This window comes from Gekko japonicus, unplaced genomic scaffold, assembly GCF_001447785.1.
Source record: "Gekko japonicus isolate JY-2015 unplaced genomic scaffold, Gekko_japonicus_V1.1 scaffold1653, whole genome shotgun sequence".
Taxonomy (NCBI): domain Eukaryota; kingdom Metazoa; phylum Chordata; class Lepidosauria; order Squamata; family Gekkonidae; genus Gekko; species Gekko japonicus.
The window spans coordinates 331,925-349,480 of record NW_015159761.1 but is presented as its reverse complement, the minus strand read 5'-3'; the positions used below and the strand labels follow the sequence as shown (position 1 = coordinate 349,480).

At 45.4% G+C, this 17,556-nt stretch overlaps 1 protein-coding gene across 1 annotated transcript in view; it reads right to left on the bottom strand.

The window, feature by feature from the left end:
- Positions 1–17,556, bottom strand: part of MDGA1 (MAM domain containing glycosylphosphatidylinositol anchor 1) — a 174,851-nt gene that overhangs the window by 54,541 nt on the left and 102,754 nt on the right. The window contains exon 2 of the mRNA XM_015406106.1: positions 237–376. Within this exon, the coding sequence (XP_015261592.1) occupies positions 237–376 (140 nt within the window). The remainder of the gene's footprint in view (positions 1–236; positions 377–17,556) is intronic.

Genomic DNA, 17,556 nt, shown 5'->3' with positions numbered 1-17,556 from the left:
AGACTCCCTTTATTCTGTTGATGGAATGCTATCAGTTTTAAGTTTTGCTAGCATGGAAATGAATTCAACAAAGTTGTAACATTTAGCTTAATGAGACCATTTCTGGGCCCTTTGCTGTGAACAATGATTCAGAGGAGAACATCCTTTCCGTTAAACAGTGGTCTGCCTGGTATTTGGTAAAATAACAAATCATAAGTAAAGGGACCATCCATGACAGAATGGGCTAGAAAGGTTACCTGTGGCCGTGGGTGTCCCGTAACCAAACATTGCAGAACAAGGGTATCACCCTCCCGAATAGTGTACACTCGTTCACTGATGTTATCTTCCTTTACAACACATGCCTGTCCAGCATGGATGATCTGTGCCTGAGCAGGAGCTATGGAAGAAAAGCAAGAGTTAGGGAAGCCACTGTCCATCCGACTCATGTCTCCTCAGATGTGACTCTGTGTTTTCGCAGAGTTGCTGCTGGAGTCTTCCAAGTTTTCACAGACTGTGACAGACTCTAGGTTGACCGGTCCTTGTACAACGTGGCAACGTATGAACCTACCTTTCACTTTCTGACCACTAGTCCTAGCGCTGCCTGCTACCCGAGATCCCTTTTAAGGTAAAGATACCAGGAATCAAACATGGAAAGATTTACCAGGAATCAAACAAACTTTGTGTTTGTGAACACAAAGTATTTGCTTTACCATTCACAGGTTGCTGAATTGGGGCAGTTGTACAAAATAAAAGCAACTACAGCAAACAGAGAGAACAGACTTTTAATTAAGTATTGGGGTGGCCCAAGCAGAGCTGCAGGGTGAGTGCTTAAGCAAGCTTTGTCAATTTCACAATATAAAAGAAAGCCAAACAATAGTAGAAATGGCAGAATAAGGTTGACGACAGGCAATGGAAAATAAAACTGTCAAGGTAAATGCAAATAGGCACTCTTCAGTGTGAAGTGTGGTCATAGGGACACGTAGATTATGTGTTTCTAATGTGAGCCAAACAACAGCAAATGGCAGTAAAATGGGTGGTAATCATCCACCAAAATGATTGTTTGGAATAGCTCTTAATCTATATCCCCGTTCCGTTCTTTAATTTTGACACCTGTTCGCTATTTAAACAAAATGAGTTTTGAGGAAAGGCATGGGGACAACGATCTTAGGAGGTCTGACCACAAAATTACAGAAATATGATCACCCAATGCATGACAGAATCCCATAAAGCTCAATCCCTGTTCTACCAGATACAGTCATCACGTCCCCAAATAAGAAAATGCAGCACCATGTCATAGGCCTGTGTAGTGTGGGAGGCATCCAGTATAAAAAGGGGACACGCAGAATACCTAAACTGAGTTACTTCATTTAATCCTATTGATTTCAATGAGTTTGGACTGGACAATTTTGCATAGGATTGCACTATAAACAGAGTAATCCCAGTATTTTTAAAATTTAAATTATGCCTGTTGTACTTCATGTGCTGTTATATAAGTTGGTTTGTTATATATACTGGTGCTTTGTTTCCCACCTTCTAAAAAGAAAGGTACGATATAAATGTTTAATAAATAAAGACATGTGGTGAAATCAGTTGACGGCGTAATCTTAGATAATTAAAGTATGGATGATGGAAGATCTTCTAGGTACTCAAGCCTCTGAATCAAAACAGACTACCAGAGAAGGGGATGTGCTCCAATCCACCTCCACGTGGGGCCTGGAGTTCTCCTGGAAGTCTAGCTGATCTGTGCAGACTACAGAGATCAGTTGCTTTGGATCTATGGCATCACATCCCTGCTGAGCTGACTCCCCTTCCCTAACTTTGCCTTCCCAGACTCTGCCCCAAATCTCTAGGGATTTCCCCACCCAGAGTTAGCAACCCTAATCCTGCCATGTCCCCCTAGTAAGATCAGAACTGAGACTTATCTCTGGTGCCCTGCAGTAGAGTTGCAGCAGGACAGCATTTGATCTTTCCCCAGATGAAGCGTGCAGGGAAGAGATCACGCAGCCCTAGGAGCTGATTTCCTTACAGGAAACATATTTAGGAGCGAGCTTCTGTAGAAGGATCATGCTCAAGTTCCCCAGTGCCTGCTCTATTTTAAGAAGTCAATTCCCTGAAGTTTGCTAGGAATGAACATGCAGCCTGATCTCATCAGATCTCGGAAGCTAAGCAAAGTCGGCCTTGGTTAGTATTTGGGTGGGACACCATCAAGGAATACCAAGGTCCCTAGGCAGAAGCAGGGAATCGCAAACCACCTTGCCTTGAAAACCCTACACGGTTGCTGTAACTCAGCCGTAGCTTGACCGGGGTGTGTGTGTGTGTGTGTGTCTCACTCTACAGGAGTCTCAACCAGTGTCTACAAATAAGCGTCCAGGGAATTGTGTGTTATTTCCGGAATATAACTGCCTTGCAACACATGCACTTTAGTTGCTTATGCTCCCCAAAACCATGGTGGTTCTCTAGTGTGAAACAAGAGTTTGAAAGTGGAAAGAGGAGAATACTTCAATCTATCATGCTAGGAGGCACAATGGGGAGTCAATTGTCTCTATAAATTGGGGACCAATCTAGTTGCATGATTCTGCAATTACAAAAAGTCCCACACACCTTCAAAACTCATAAATATACTGTGGGATAAAAGCCTCCACGAGCCATAGCTATGGTTGCCAACTCCCAGGTTGGAGATCTCCCAGAATTACAACTGATCTCCAAACAGCAGAAATCAGTTCCCCTGGAGAAAATGGTTGTTTTGGAGGGTGCACTCTATGGCATTATAACCTGCTAAGTTCCCTTCCCCCCACCCCAGGCAACCGTAGACTTAGCCCCATTAACCAGCAGCATGTGTTACACATAAAAGTCATAGGTATGTTACTTTACACTGCAGAGCACATGGGAACAAGATCCAGTCAAAAGAGTAAATGAACCAATCAGGCTGATAAACTGCCAAGGATTAATAGTGCAGAATAAAACAATAAGAAGGGACAATTACTTTTTATATAAACTAGCCTCTGCAAGTTCTTATTGAGCCTAAGCTTGATAGCATCGAATCTATAGATGAATTCCAACTCAGTGACCTCAGACTTGACTTTCCCTTTGAAACTTAGTTGCTGAAGTATGGTAACCTCAATCTGTTACTGGTTGCCTAGGGAAGATGAAATTAGGGATGCTGTGAATTTGGCACAAATGTGTCTGTCGGGCGAACTTACCATATATTATGGGGAATGATTGTGGTGAGCTGAACGCAGGATTACATTGCTTGATTGCATCATTTAAAGACAGTACCTGGGATCTATAGGTCACAACCAGTGGTGTCTTGTTTCCTGCCTTGTGAGACCTGTCTTGTAGAATGAGAATCTTGTTATCAATATCCTACCTACCCAGTGTTCTGTACACACTATATAAACTAGCCAACCAACATATAAACGCTTTACTAAATTCTGTGTGTAAAAAGGCAGGCTATATTCAGAGTGTCTGTCAAATGAGACATGAGATGAGAACTGCTCTGCATTTTAATAACTAAGTAGCCTGTTCTAACAGGTGGAAATTTATGAATGGACAACCATTCTCCATGGATCATCACGCAATCGCTACACCGAAACTTCATTCCCCCCCCACGCACCTTTTTCTTTCCATCCGACTGGTGATTTACTGGCAGGATTATTCCACAAGTACTATCCAAACAGTTGTGGATTAATAGATTCAGTGTGTTTACTAGAACGCGTTTACAGCAAATATGCCAGCAAATATGCCAGAGCTCATCTCTGCCCATCCTTCCCTGCCTTCAACATCTGCAGAGACCTCCTGCTATTATGCTCACAAGAATTTCGGTTGTCATTAAAAAACAAACATGCCCAAGACAGAGTGCAAAGCTCCGTAGCTAGAGCAGAGCAGATGGGAGGCCTGCCCATCCCAGGAGGAAAAGGGATTACTGTTTACTAAGCAAGGCAGTAGTGGGAGGATGAAACATTTATATAAACCTAAAAAGGGGGATTTAAGGCTTGGGAAGCCAAAACTATGAGACAAGAAAGTCAGTATAGAATAGCTCCACTGTTCTACCCTGTCTGTATTCCCCTCTTAGCATCTGTTCCATAGTTAGAAGTCTGTGGTTGCCTCTTTGCCAGGGTCCAACTTGTTCCAGTTTCTGGGATTGAAGCTGCTTCGTCACAGGTTTTAGGGGGCCTTTTATATGGTTCAGTTACCATGCTGAGAGACCACCTTAAGTTATTCCATCTGACATCTGTTAATACACGGTGGAACATTCCAATACAGCAGCTCATCAAATAGCTCTGGTAATTTTCAGTGTCCCCCACATAACCATTTCCCCCCTTGTGGTATAGTGAAAATCTTCTGTCTTGTTCAATGAGCAATCACATGCAAACTCCTGCCACATGGTAACATCACCCACATAGCATGACCAAAAATGATCTTCGCATGGTGGTCCGACCATGTAACGATCCCGACTCACTGAGCTGGGCGCACATTCGTTTTGATCTTTGCGGCGGGGGTAACAGTGGACCAGGTTACTGCTTTGGCAGTCCCATGGTCGGGCCACCATGACCTGAGGGCCTGTTTGAATGTTCCGCCCCGACCCTGTTTAGGTGGCAAGCGTATTTTGGCTCGCCCATGGAGCCAGATGGACCCAGTGCGGCTCCAGATGGCCCTGCAGGATCCAATGCCCCCTGGCGGCTCATTGGATGAGCTTGTGGAGGACTGGCAGAGTCGGCTCTCCACAGTCATTGACGAGATCGCTCCCCGGCACCCTCAGGGCTCCCACACTAGGCTTGCTCCCTGGTTTACCCAGGAGTTGCGACTTATGAAGCGGGAGCTGAGACAGCTAGCGAGACGGTGGCGCTGTGCTCGAGACGAAGCAACAAGCACATCTTATAGGATGTTTATGAGATCCTATGAGATGGCAGTCAAAGCCACAAACAGGAAGTTCTATGCGGCTACGACTGCGTCCGTGAGCTCACGCCCAGCCCAATTGTTTAGAACAATTTGGTCTGTAACAGCTCTGCCACAGGGCAGACCAAACGCTAGGGAATTGGATATTGGCTGTGAGGCATTTGCGAGCTATTTCACCGATAAAGTCTTGGCGCTCCGCCACGACCTCCCCACCACAGTTGAAACAGTGAGCGAACTCGAGGCCCCTTGCATGTCTTCGATTTGGTTTTGGATTATTTCAGCCCGCTCAATCTAGAGGAAGTAGACAGATTGCTCACAATGGTGTGCCCAACCACATGCAGCCTTGATCCATGCCCTTCCTGGCTTATTAAATCTGGCCATGAAGGGTTCTGAGGTGCCCTTAGGGAAATTATCAACGTCCCTCTCTGAGGGGCAGATCCCGGAGGCGCTCAAGGAAGCGATGGTCCGCCTTCTTCTGAAAAAACCATCTCTGGGTCAGGCTGAATTGGCCAACTATCGGCCAGCGTCCAATTTGCCCTATTTGGGTAAATTAATTGAGAGGGCGGTGGCGAAACAGTTGCAGGGCTTTATGGATGACACTTCTGTACTAGACCCCTTTCAGTCTGGCTTCCACACGGGACACGGGACGGAGACGGCGTTGGCCGCTCTGACAGATGACCTCCGGAGGCATCTGGTTCAGGGCGGTTCGGCGGTACTGTTGCTGTTAGATCTGTCGGCCGTGTTCAACACGGTCGACCATCAGTTGCTGACCCACCACCTCGCCGACATGGGGATCCAGGGGCTTGCCTTGCAATGGCTTGCTTCCTTTCTCCAGGGTCGGGGACAAAGGATGGCACTAGGGGACCAGCAGTCCAGGAGACACCTGCTGGAGTGCAGTGTGCCTCAAGGGGCAGTGCTGTTCCCGATGTTATTTAACATCTACATGCGCCCCCTTGCCCAGATTGCCCGGAGGCATGGGCTGCGGTGCCACCAGTACGCTGATGACACCCAGCTCTATCTTATGTTGGGCGGCCAGTCGGACTCCAGACTGGAAGATCTGGACCGGGCATTGCAAGCCGTGGCTGGTTGGCTTAAACTGAGCCGGCTGAAACTGAACTCAGTGAAGATGGATGTCCTTTGCCTGAGTCAGGGTGGTTCGGGGGTAGGGATCCCACTCCCGGCCTTTGGTGGGGCACCATTGGTGCCAGCGCTGGAGGTTAGGAGTCTTAGAGTGCTCCTGGATACCTCCTTAACAATGGAGACCCAGGTAGCAGCCACTGCTAAGTCGGCATTTTACCATCTTCAGCTGATTTGGCAGTTGGTTCCCTTCCTCAGCTGTGATGACATGGCTACAGTGATCCATGCAATGGTCACCTCGAGACTAGACTACTGTAATGCTCTTTACATGGGGCTGCCCTTGTCACAAATTCGGAAGCTGCAGCTAGTGCAGAATGCCACGGCCAGGCTTCTGATGGGCCTTCCTAAATGGGAGCACATCCGGCCTGCGCTGAAGGCACTGCACTGGCTGCCAATAGCATACCGAATCCGCTGCAAGGTGCTGGTACTTACCTTTAAAGCCCTATATGACCAGGGTCCGGCATACCTGGGGCACCGCCTTTCCCCATATATACCCCAGAGAGCACTACGGCTGGGGTCACAACATCAACTAACCATCCTAGGCCCTAAGGACGCCAGGCTTGCTGCTACCAGGGCCAGGGCTTTTTCAGTGGCGGGCCCCTACTGGTGGGAGCTCCCAGAAGAGATCAGGGCCCTGTGGGATCTTTTACAGTTCTGCAGGGCCTGCAAGACAGAGCTCTTCCACCAGACTTTCAATTAGGAACCGCCACATCACTACCATCAACATCTATGGTTATGGGTTGGCCCTAGCCTGGAGATCGAGCCATACCATTGTGCGATGCCGAATAATCACTGCCTCGGAAACAATTGTTTGTATACTATATAGTATGCCATCTTAATTACTGAAAGATGATTACTATCACTAGCACTTTGATTATCTGATTGTTCTAAATGTTTAAAATGTTTTAACTTTTGTATATGGTTTTATGGTACTGGGTACCGACTAATGTAAGCCGCCCTGAGCCTGTTCGCGAGGAGGGCGGGGAATAAATGGAATTAATAAAATAATAAAATAAATATGCAAACTGATCCATAGATTTTTTAGTTTTTCTAGAGGGCCAGCCATGTTAGTTTGTTGCAGGAAAAAGAAAACACACCCAGTGGCACCTTAAAGACTAACAACTTTGATTACAGCAGAAACTAGAATGCCTGAAAAGCTATTCGCCCACACCCTTTGCCTGCCACATTTATTCACCCTTTGCCTGCCACTTCTGCCCTGCCTTGCCACTGCAGGGCAGGCTCTGGGTGTCATGCCCCGGGATCTGGCTGTTCATTAGGGCAGAATGGTGAAACAGGATCTTGGCCCTAAGGGGACAGGGACATTGCAGGGTTTTAAAGGGAATATGGTCGTGAGACCCCATAAGGTTTTCAGGACAAGAGACATTCAGAGGTGATTTGCCATTGCCTTTCTCTGCACAGCAACCATGGACTTCCTAGGTGGTCTCCCATCCAAGTGCTAACCAGAGCCAACCCTGCTTAGCTTCGGAGATCTGAAGAGACTGGGCTATCCTGCGCCATTCAAGCGAGGACAAGAGGAATATCATACTATATTAAATGTCATGTGGACCACCAGCTATAACTAGGGATGCCACAAATTCAGTGTCAAATGTGTTGGTCAAACTTAACATGCTTGAATGAACTGATCAGAAGTGAGCTGATCACCCAGTCTGATCAACTGGCAGCAAACTACTCAAATACCTGTCGGAAAGGGTTTGCATTTTTGTCAAAACTGAGCATGTGCAAAGTGCAGCCTATTCAGGCTAGGGTTGCCAGCTTCCAGGTGGCACCTGGAGATCTCCTGCGATTACAGTTGTTCTTCAGATGAACAAAATCAGTTCCCCTGGAGAAAATGGCTGCTTTGTAGGGTGGACTCTGTAGCATTCTACCCTGCTGACGTCTCTCCCTTCCCCAAACGCCACTCTCATCAGGTTCTACCCCCAAAATCTCCAGATATTTCCTGACCTAGTGCTGACAACCCTAATTCAGGCAGACTGCAACCACTAACCAAGGACAACTTAGACAAACACCAATGTGTAGGATTTTTAAAACACAGCATTTATTTACAACTGATTTAACTATCTTTAGCTGCATCCACACAGTGAGACACCATTTCCCCTGCATTTTCCCACTGACGTGCCTCTAGAAGGCTTCTCAAGGTTTATTTTATTTTTATTTTTAAAAATAAGCAACTGCTATTGTATTACTGCAATCTACTGTTCTAGCAGTGTATTGGCATGACAGCCAAAGTCCCAGCTTTTTTCTTAAGTAAGTCTCTCACGACTTCCATCGTGGAATTATAAGAAAAAAGGTGCTGCCTATACCTTTGTTCTTATAACTTTTTAATGGAAGAGTCTTACTTTAAAAAAAAAAACAACAATGAAAGCTGGAACATCTATGATGGTCACAAGACATCAATAGAATGTCAGATGACAATAATAAAATATTAATTATTATTATTTTTCAAAGCCCTCCTGAAACTTTCCAGTGGCATGGTAAGCAAAATGGTGGCATTAGCTGCAGGAAAAGACAATTGTGCTATGGTTTAAGGAAGGAATAAAATGAAGCAGCCTGTCGACCAGCCATGAAACGGTTCATGAACAGTCAAACTGATCACCCCCCAAATCGGCTTCTTTTTGTGACAGACGAAAAAATGACATAAACCAAACCAGTGGGTGTTCAAGCATCCTTATCTATAATTCTGCAGCCAGACATTTATGGAAGAGTAATTTACAGAAGCTAAAAAAAAAACCAACCCACAAACCTTGGGTGGAAGAAAATTGTTTTAAAAATTAACTGGTATACGTCTAAGCTGACAGCTTTGAAAGGATTTGGAAGAGGGTTAATAACCTCTATCTTTGAGTTTTTGTGTTAGTATCCTCCCTGTGTTTCTAGGAAATAGCTATTTCTTCTTACCTGAATTTCTGTCCACTCTATTGTATCATTGTCTACATCACACACACACACCCTGTTTGCAATAGTTCTGCTATTTTTCAGCAATGCACTTTTCAAGGCTTCCCCCAAATGAAGTTTAGAATAAATATCTGAATTGCACATTAAAATATACTCGGTCCTCAAACCTCAACTGACTGCCCCACTCCATGAAGCCTCAGATCCCTTTAGCCTTGCAATAGGAACTAAACTCCTGCTAAGAATCTTTTACTTCTCTGGGAGCAATTTGTCTGCTGATGGCTCTGTTTTCCCTGTGAAAACAGCAGCCTGCTGCTTAAAGTCAAAATCAAGCCACCCCACCAGGGAGCACATTCCTCATTTTATTTTATTTTTTGCTGCCGTGTTTCCTACACAAATCTTTGTATGCCTCTGTTTTTTTCCTGTGGCACAACCCAAGTAGTTCATTCAAACACTGAGTACTGCTCCTCTCAGCATCCTTAGACACTCACCTGTGTACCCACTAATTGTGAAGTTGTACATTTATGATGTCCCCACATTACATATGCACAGAAGGCACATAACATAAACTAGTGGGCAATGCCATGATGTTATCCTCTGTATACCTCCTTATACACAGGACTTAAAAAAAAAAAAGAGGTGCCAGAACTCTCAAGAGGGAAGTGAAGTTTTCAGTCTGTATACTGAAAACGTATGAACTTTTAAACATTTTAAAAATAATTTTGTCAAAGAGCTTCTGGAACTCTGTTCTGGCGCGTTCTGCCAGAAAAAAAGCCCTGCTTATATACACATAATGTCCAAGCAAAGTGCCAGAAGCAACTCAAGAACAGCCTCTGGTCTACTTCTCTGGTCTGCTGGTGCCTGTATCGCTTTCACAGCAACATTTCAGGAATCAAAGAGGAGGGAAGACAGGAGAGCAAGAGATCTCCATGCATCTCTCTGCCCACAGGGTCCTCCAGGGAAGAGGCTTTTGGGGAGAGGCATTGGGGACTCACAGAGGAGAGGATCAAACCCCATAGTGCTCCCAGTGATGTCTCTGGGAAGGTGATAAGTCTAATATGGTTTATAATTAGCTCAAAATAAATTGAGATCCCCCCCCCTTTTGTGGGGAAAGATAGCTTTCGTTTGCATGATAGAGTGGAAGGAGGGGCTTGCCAGTTACTAATGCTTTTGTTGTACCCATGAAGCACCTCCTCACCAAAGTTTCCATCCTACTTGCGTGGTCTGGGTTCTCTAGACATGACAGAGTGCTTTAGCCCCTTGCCACACACCAACAGATGAAAAGTGTATACCCCTGGTGCTGTGTTAGGATTGTCTCCTGAATATGAGAGGGGGTGGTGGCATTCTAGGAACAGGGAAAATTAGAATTGTCCAAGTACTTTTTCCTGTCAAAGACCAGTGGTCATCATAATCATAGTACACACACACACAAAAAGAATTCTGAGAACAATAAAACTTTAACAAATGAAAAGCAGTTCCAAATGTTTGCTATAACTTTCTGGCTACTGTTAGAAAATTTCTCCCCTTACTTCATAAAAGATTATTCCACCCCACCTCACTTCTTCAGAAAGTAACCTTACCTAATCAAGTGTGGCCATACATGATCGGATAAGAGTGGTTTCAGAAGAGTATTTAACTCAGCTTGCTCTTGCTGGAGCATGCTTGTGTGTTGTGTAGCATGTGTTGCTCTCACATAAGTATCCAGGCTGCCCTTTCAGATGGAACATCCCATTCCATTCCCTGGTTTACACATTCAGAAGCTTATGCCATGTGATTCAGTGTGACCTAGCCCCGCCAAAGAGAGAGCTGCAGGTTCCTAGCATTGATTCTCATAACCTATGTTTACATACAGTGAGAGAGACACCACCATAACTACTACAATTCTGTTTCAAAGACCTCAGCCATCATAGGTCCCGTTCACACTAGGCGATTTGGGCCGGGAGCGGGACAGTTCGGGGCCCGATCAAACCAGCGCGATCACACCACAACATCTGGGAAGCGTCTTGCTTCCGTGCCCGAACTGTCCCTTCCCCGCACAAATCCGCCGCAAACTGAACCACCTACCTTAGGTGGTTCAAATGGACGCGGCGCGGCAAGCGGGGCGTTTGATCGCCGGCACGTCCTTGCGCCGGCACAACCCCGGCCCGGATCCGAACTGCGCATGCTCCGACATGCGCAGTTCGGCCGGCTAGGCGTCTGACCTGTGTTTTCTCCCCAGCGTTTGATCGCGCCGGGGAGAAAAGGCACCGCGGCCAGGGGATCCGTGGGATCCCGCCGCGGCGTCTCAACGTTGGCGCGGCTTTTAAAAGCCGCGCCTTAAGAGGCTTTCCCCCTGACGTGTGGCAGGGGCCATATTATAGGATCCAGTATGCTGAGCAACCAACAGAGAACAGACAAAAACCACCTGTGTATGAGACCAAAGCTACTTCCAAAGAAAAAAGAAAGTTAGGGGGAGGAAGGAAAATCCAGCATGGGACCTGTCCTACAGAATGATTACCCCCCCACACACAAGTGTCAACTAGACTTGAAGAAATTCCCTCCCAGTTTCTGATATGGTGATTAGAAGAAGAAGAGATTTATACCCCGCTCTTCACTACCCAAAGTTGTCTCAGAGCGGCTTACAACCCCCTTTCCCTCCCCCTCCCCACAACAGACACCCTATGAGGTAGGTGGGGCTGAGAGAGCTCTGACAGAAACTGCTCCTTTTCAAGAATAGCTGTGCCAGAACTATGGCTTGCCCAAGGTCATCCAGCAGGTGCAAGTGGAGGAGTGGGGAATCAAACCCAGTTCTCCCAGATTAGAGTCCACACACTTAACCACTACACCAAACTGGCTCTTACTTGAGACCTGAGTAGGAAAGCAAACTGCATCTGACATCTCATTCTGGCCCATGAGGAGACCAACAACTGATGAGCCACATTAAAACTCATCAATATCCATGTATTGATCAACAATTTTGGTTTTCTAACTAATGAAGTTCTTTGCTGTCACAACTAGTCAAGAGAGACTCTCTCAGAATTTTAAGCACCAGATGAAATAAATGTTCGCTATAGAGGCTCTGGTTCTCATATCAGGACTACTCTGGAATCTTACCCTCATGCCACATCACCCCTGGAAATGCCCAGCTCTCACATGCACATGGCCTCTACAGCAAGGCTGTTAAGAAGGCCTTCATTTGATGTATTTATACATTAAAATAAAAGGGAAGGAAAGAGAATAAAATACCTTTATGCCCAAAGCAATGTACTGTACGATATTATTATCACCATAATATGTAAGGTTTATGAGATTTCTGCTATTGGATAGCCATTCTCATAAAAGCAACACTGGGGGAAAAGGTGGGAATTTGGGACAATGGTTAAAAAACCCACAACCCTTTAATTATTTTATGTCAACACTATAATATTTTATTCCACATAATACCTCCAGTCAATGTTAAATGTGTAATCAGAATGCAGGCATTTTCCAGACTAAATTACAAAAGAAAGGAAAATCCAAGATTAATAGTTCGAAAAGGAACTTGCTGTAGGAGAGAAATTCTTCAACAGCCAACTCTTTAAGGTAAAGGTTCCCTTGCTTGAAAGCCAGTCGAATCCGACTCTAGGGTTGCGGTGCTCATCTCCGTTTCAAAGCCGAAGAGCCAGCGCTGTCTGAAGACGTTTCCGTGGTGATGTGGCCGGCATGACTAAACACCAAGGCGCACGGAACGCTGTTACAACCAACTCTTTAGTGCCTCCAATATTAGATTACATCCTGATGCATACCCTGCTTAAGCCTGACCTGTTGCAGCCCAAATGCTGGCTGCAATTTCTTCTGATACAGCATGAGAGGAAGCAGCCATAGCTCCTCCTTCGTGTTCCCTCCCCACTGTTACTATCCACCCTTAACCTTGCCTGCTGTGGCACAAAGGGCTCCAGGTGTACTGTGCAGCACGTGAGGGAGGAATGGACAACGGGGAGAGCATGGGCAGTAGGAGCTACAGCTGCCTTCTCTCTTGCTGCATTGGTGGTGGACCATCAAGTCACAGCTGAGTTATGGTGACCCTGTAGGGTTTTCAAGGCAAGAGACATTCAGAAGAGAAGAAGAAGAAGAAGAAGAAGAGATTGGATTTATACCCCGCCCTTCACTACCCAAAGGTGTCTCAGAGTGGCTTATAAACTCCTTTCCCTTCCCTTCCCCTCCCCACAACAGACACCCTGTGAGGTAGGTGGGCTGAGAGAGCTCTTGACAGAAACTGCTCTTTTTCAAGAACAGCTCTTAGCAGAGCTACGGCTTGCCCAAAGTCATCCAGCCAGGTGCAAGTGGAGGAGTGGGGAATCAAACCCGGTTCTCCCAGATTAGAGTCCACACACTTAACCACTACACCAAACAGGGGTAGTTTGTCATTGCCTGCCTCTGTACAATGAACCTGGGCTTCCTTGTGGTGTCTCATCCAAATAGTGATCAGGGAAGCTAACCCTGCTTAGCTTCAAAGATCTGATGAGATCTAGCTAGTCTGAACCATTGGGAGAACTTACACATATGCTTCCAGGGTCCATCCTGAAGGTGGCAGCATTAAAGAGAAGAGAAATCCCCAAGTGTGTTGCTCCTTCAGTTTACTACCTAACCATCCCTTGTTATTTTAATCCAGCCAGGAGCCACCTTGTTATCTGGACCAGGCTTTAAGGTAAGGAGCCGCACTCTACTATCTAAGGCCCTGTGCCAATATCATCATCCAGCCTGAGCATGCCGACAGGGAAATCTACCGCTTTATGTCTATTATGTACTCTGCTAGTATTGTACCATCATCGACATACAAACTGTTTTTAGTAACTATGTGTTTTATGCTGACATTTACATTGTCGTTTTATCTGTCGCTATTTTTATGTAAGCCGCCCTGAGCCTGCCTTGGTGGGGAGGGTGGGGTACAATCAAATAAATAAATGAAATCAGTGCTTTATGCAGCTATGCAGGTATCCACCCAGAGGTGTTTATAATCCCCATATGCAACACAGTTGTTGTGCTCTATTAGCAAGGATCCCCCATCCACTTACACAAGGAACTGTGGTCTGTGCTTGGTACAAGTTTCCACACAGATTGTGGAGAAGTGTTGGCAAATAGTAGGACATAATATAGCTGTTTCCCCAGGTACATATAGCAAAATATAAGCAGTGGACTCTCGTGCCTGAATATTTCTGATATTCTCCCCTTTTACGGGCACAGGCTGTGTGGCAGAACAAACAAAACTGGACAGGTGAAACTTCCCCATCACTTCGACTCCATTCTGGGATAAGACTCTATTGTTTTCTGCCTATTATGTAGCAGGTAACAAAAGTCTTTTAAAAGATGGCAATCCTATCTCTGTTTCCATAATTTAACTCTTTTTTTTAGGAGCCTCTTCCCCTTAAAAAAGACTTTTGGTCCCTCTTACAGCATTACCAGAATGGAAGACTAACTTAGCAAGAATTCACAGCTGAGGTCAGTTCAGCACAGATTTATTTTAAAACCTCTTCCCTCACAGCTAAGCTAGCCAGATTCTCTATGAGCAGCTATTTTCTTTAAGCTGATTATTTCTTTATTTCATTTTTAATGTTTTAAAAATGATTATGTTGTACACCAGATTCAATATCAGACACACTGATCAGTGACCTGTCAGTTTGCTCTCTAATGTTGGTTTTTTACAATCTTGGTACAGTTTCTATATAGCACAGCCTCCTGTGCAATTTGTCACATAGTCTGTTAGATTCATTAATCGTAGCCCTGGGTTGGAGGGTTGGTTGGGTTGGGTTACCGTCTAACTGATCAGACAAATATTGTCAGTTGACCACTGACTATTGATCACAGCCAATAATATGAATATTCCACACGCTCCAGGGATGGCCACCTTACCTGCTGCCCCTCCCCATTACCACATTATTGGAGTTGGGGAGTAAGCAATGAAATGGCTACATTCGCAGATGACATGAAGTTGTTCAGGGTGGTGAGGACCAGAGAGGATTGTGAGGCACTCCAAAGGGAACTGTTGAGGATGGGCGAGTGGGAGTCAACGTGGCAAATGGGGTTCAGTGTGGCCAAGTGCAAGGTGATGCACATTGGAGCCAAAAATCCTAAATATAAATACACATTGATGGAGTCCAAACTGGCAGAAACTGACCAAGAGAGAGATCTTGGAGTCGTAGTAGATAACTCACTGAAAATGTTGAGACAGTGTGCGACTGCAATAAAAAAGGCCAATGCTATGCTGGGGATTATTAAGAAGGACATTGAAAACATAGGGTTGCCAAACCCCCTGGTTTTTTTTGGGGGGGGTTCTACCCACCGCCAGCCAGATGGCAGGCGGGGGAGGCCCCACCCACAACACCCACAACCCACCCATCTCTCTACCTTTAAGTGTGTGCAATCCGTGTTTCATCCCAAGCATGAACTCCGCAAGCTTGCAGGGAAATGCCAGCTTCGTTCTTAAAAGGGAAATGCAGCTGCTTTTAAAGGGGAAACGCCGGCTGCCGGCTGCTTTAAGTGCAGGAAACTGCCGTTTCTGGAGATCCGGCGCATGGGCGGGTGGGGGGGCAGACATCCCCAATGTGATGTCATCACGTTGGGGATGCCCCACCCCCTCCAGGAACGCCCCCAAAGTCCCCCGCTGGGGGTGGAAGATGGACTTGGCAACCCTATGAAAACATATTAGCCAGTATCATAATGCCCCTGTAAAAATCGATGGTGCAACCTCATTAGGATACTGTGTATAGTTTTGGTCACCACACCTCAAAAAGGATATTATAGCATTGGAAAAAGTGCAGAAAAGGGCAACTAGAATGATAAAAGGTTAAAGTACTTAGGGCTCTTTAGCTTGGAGAAATGATGGCTGAAGGGTGACACGATCGAGGTTTATAAGATTATGCATGGGATAGAGCAGGTAGAGAAAGAAGTCCTTTTCTCCCTTTCTCACAATACAAGAACTCGTGGGCACTCAATGAAATTGCTGAGCAGTCGGTTTAGAACAGATAAAAGGAAGTATTTCTTCACCCAAAGAGTGATTAACACATGGAATTCACTGCCACAGGAGGTGGTGGTGGCTACAAGCATGGGCAGCTTCAAGAGGGAATTGGATAAACATATGGAGCAGAAGTCCATCAGTGGCTATTAGCCACAAGGTATAGATAGGAACTCTCGGTCTGGGGCAAGGAATGCACTGTATTCTTGGTGCTTGGGGGGGGGGGGGAACAGTGGGAGGGCTTCTAGTGTCCTGTCCCCACTGGTGGATCTCCTTATGGCACCTGGTATTTTGGCCACTGTGTGAGTGTTGGACTGGATGGGCCATTGGCCTGATCCAACATTGGCTTGTCTTATGTTCTTAAGTTCTTAAGACCAAACAGGAGTGGTGTGTTCCCTGAGATCAGGCTTATAACATCCATAATATAAGAAATTTTAATAAATGAATTAAAAATAAAACACATGTTCTGTTTAAGTATTCAGGCTGAGAAAGGGTACAAAGAAAAGATAAAAACACGCAGCCCCCTTTCCGTACACTCAGAACTTATCCTAAATGACGTTTAAGTAGGATAGGATAGCTTTACTTGGAAGTTGTAGTAGTTTAAAGTTCATCATATAGTTTAGTTTTCATGGTTGAGACTTCCCCCCGTTGCTCTTTATCATGTCGACAAGATGGAATTCCTAGGTAAAACCTTAGTCAAGTATGGTATGTAGCTCCCTGATCAGAAGCCATAGGAGTAATAATTTTTTTCCTCTGTGTCCAGGGAATTTATAATCTAACTTGGGGAAAGTTTATCTCCCTCCCACCCACAGGCCATTCAGATCTTACTGTCCCATGAAGAAGTGAATACATTACAGTAATTTGCCTGTTTCTGCTTCTGGGTGCCACCATCCAGAAGGGTAGTAAACCACTGTTTCGGCCAGAGTCATCGACATAACCAAGAGTTTGAGTGCTCTGTGCTTGGAGCTTAATGACTCTTTCCCCAATCCCCTCCTTTCTGCCCGCTACTAGCTTCCAGCTAGGCTCCTGCTCATGGACTGAGTACGTATATTCCCAGTGACTGAAATACTGGGGTGAATTCTTGGGTGGGGGTGTTTCTCCACAGGCTCTAACTCTGTTTAGGATTATACTGTTAAATCACATAGTTTAGCTTCTCCCACTGCCATGTGTGAAGAAGAGGAATGCAGTGTTCAGCAAGAAGCATGATGCAAACACACACAAGCTGTCATCTTGGGGGTAGGGGGGAAACCAAAAATTTTACATTGCAGCCAAAGCTTCCTTCTCTTGTTAAGCTGGGAAAATGCATTTTTCAGCACAGAAGGGACCAGGGAAAGGGACGGCTTAACCTTTTCCTGCCAGTGTTACAAACCTGTTTTTAAACTTACAAACATTGATCTGGGACCACTTAGCAGTAAAAGTTATAAAAAGCTATATCTGGATCATGAGCATACTCATTCTGGCCCAGGAGCAATGTACTATCCCTCCTTTCAAACATTCTGCAGAAGCACTGAAAGAAGATGTGCAAGCCGGTAATAATGCTTCTGTGGTAACCTGAAAATTACATGCAAAGTTGCTCCTAAGTTACAGAGCTTGTTTAAATTATGATTTTATTTCCTAATGCACATGAAACAAATTGACTATGCTCAAAACATCTGATAATCAGATGT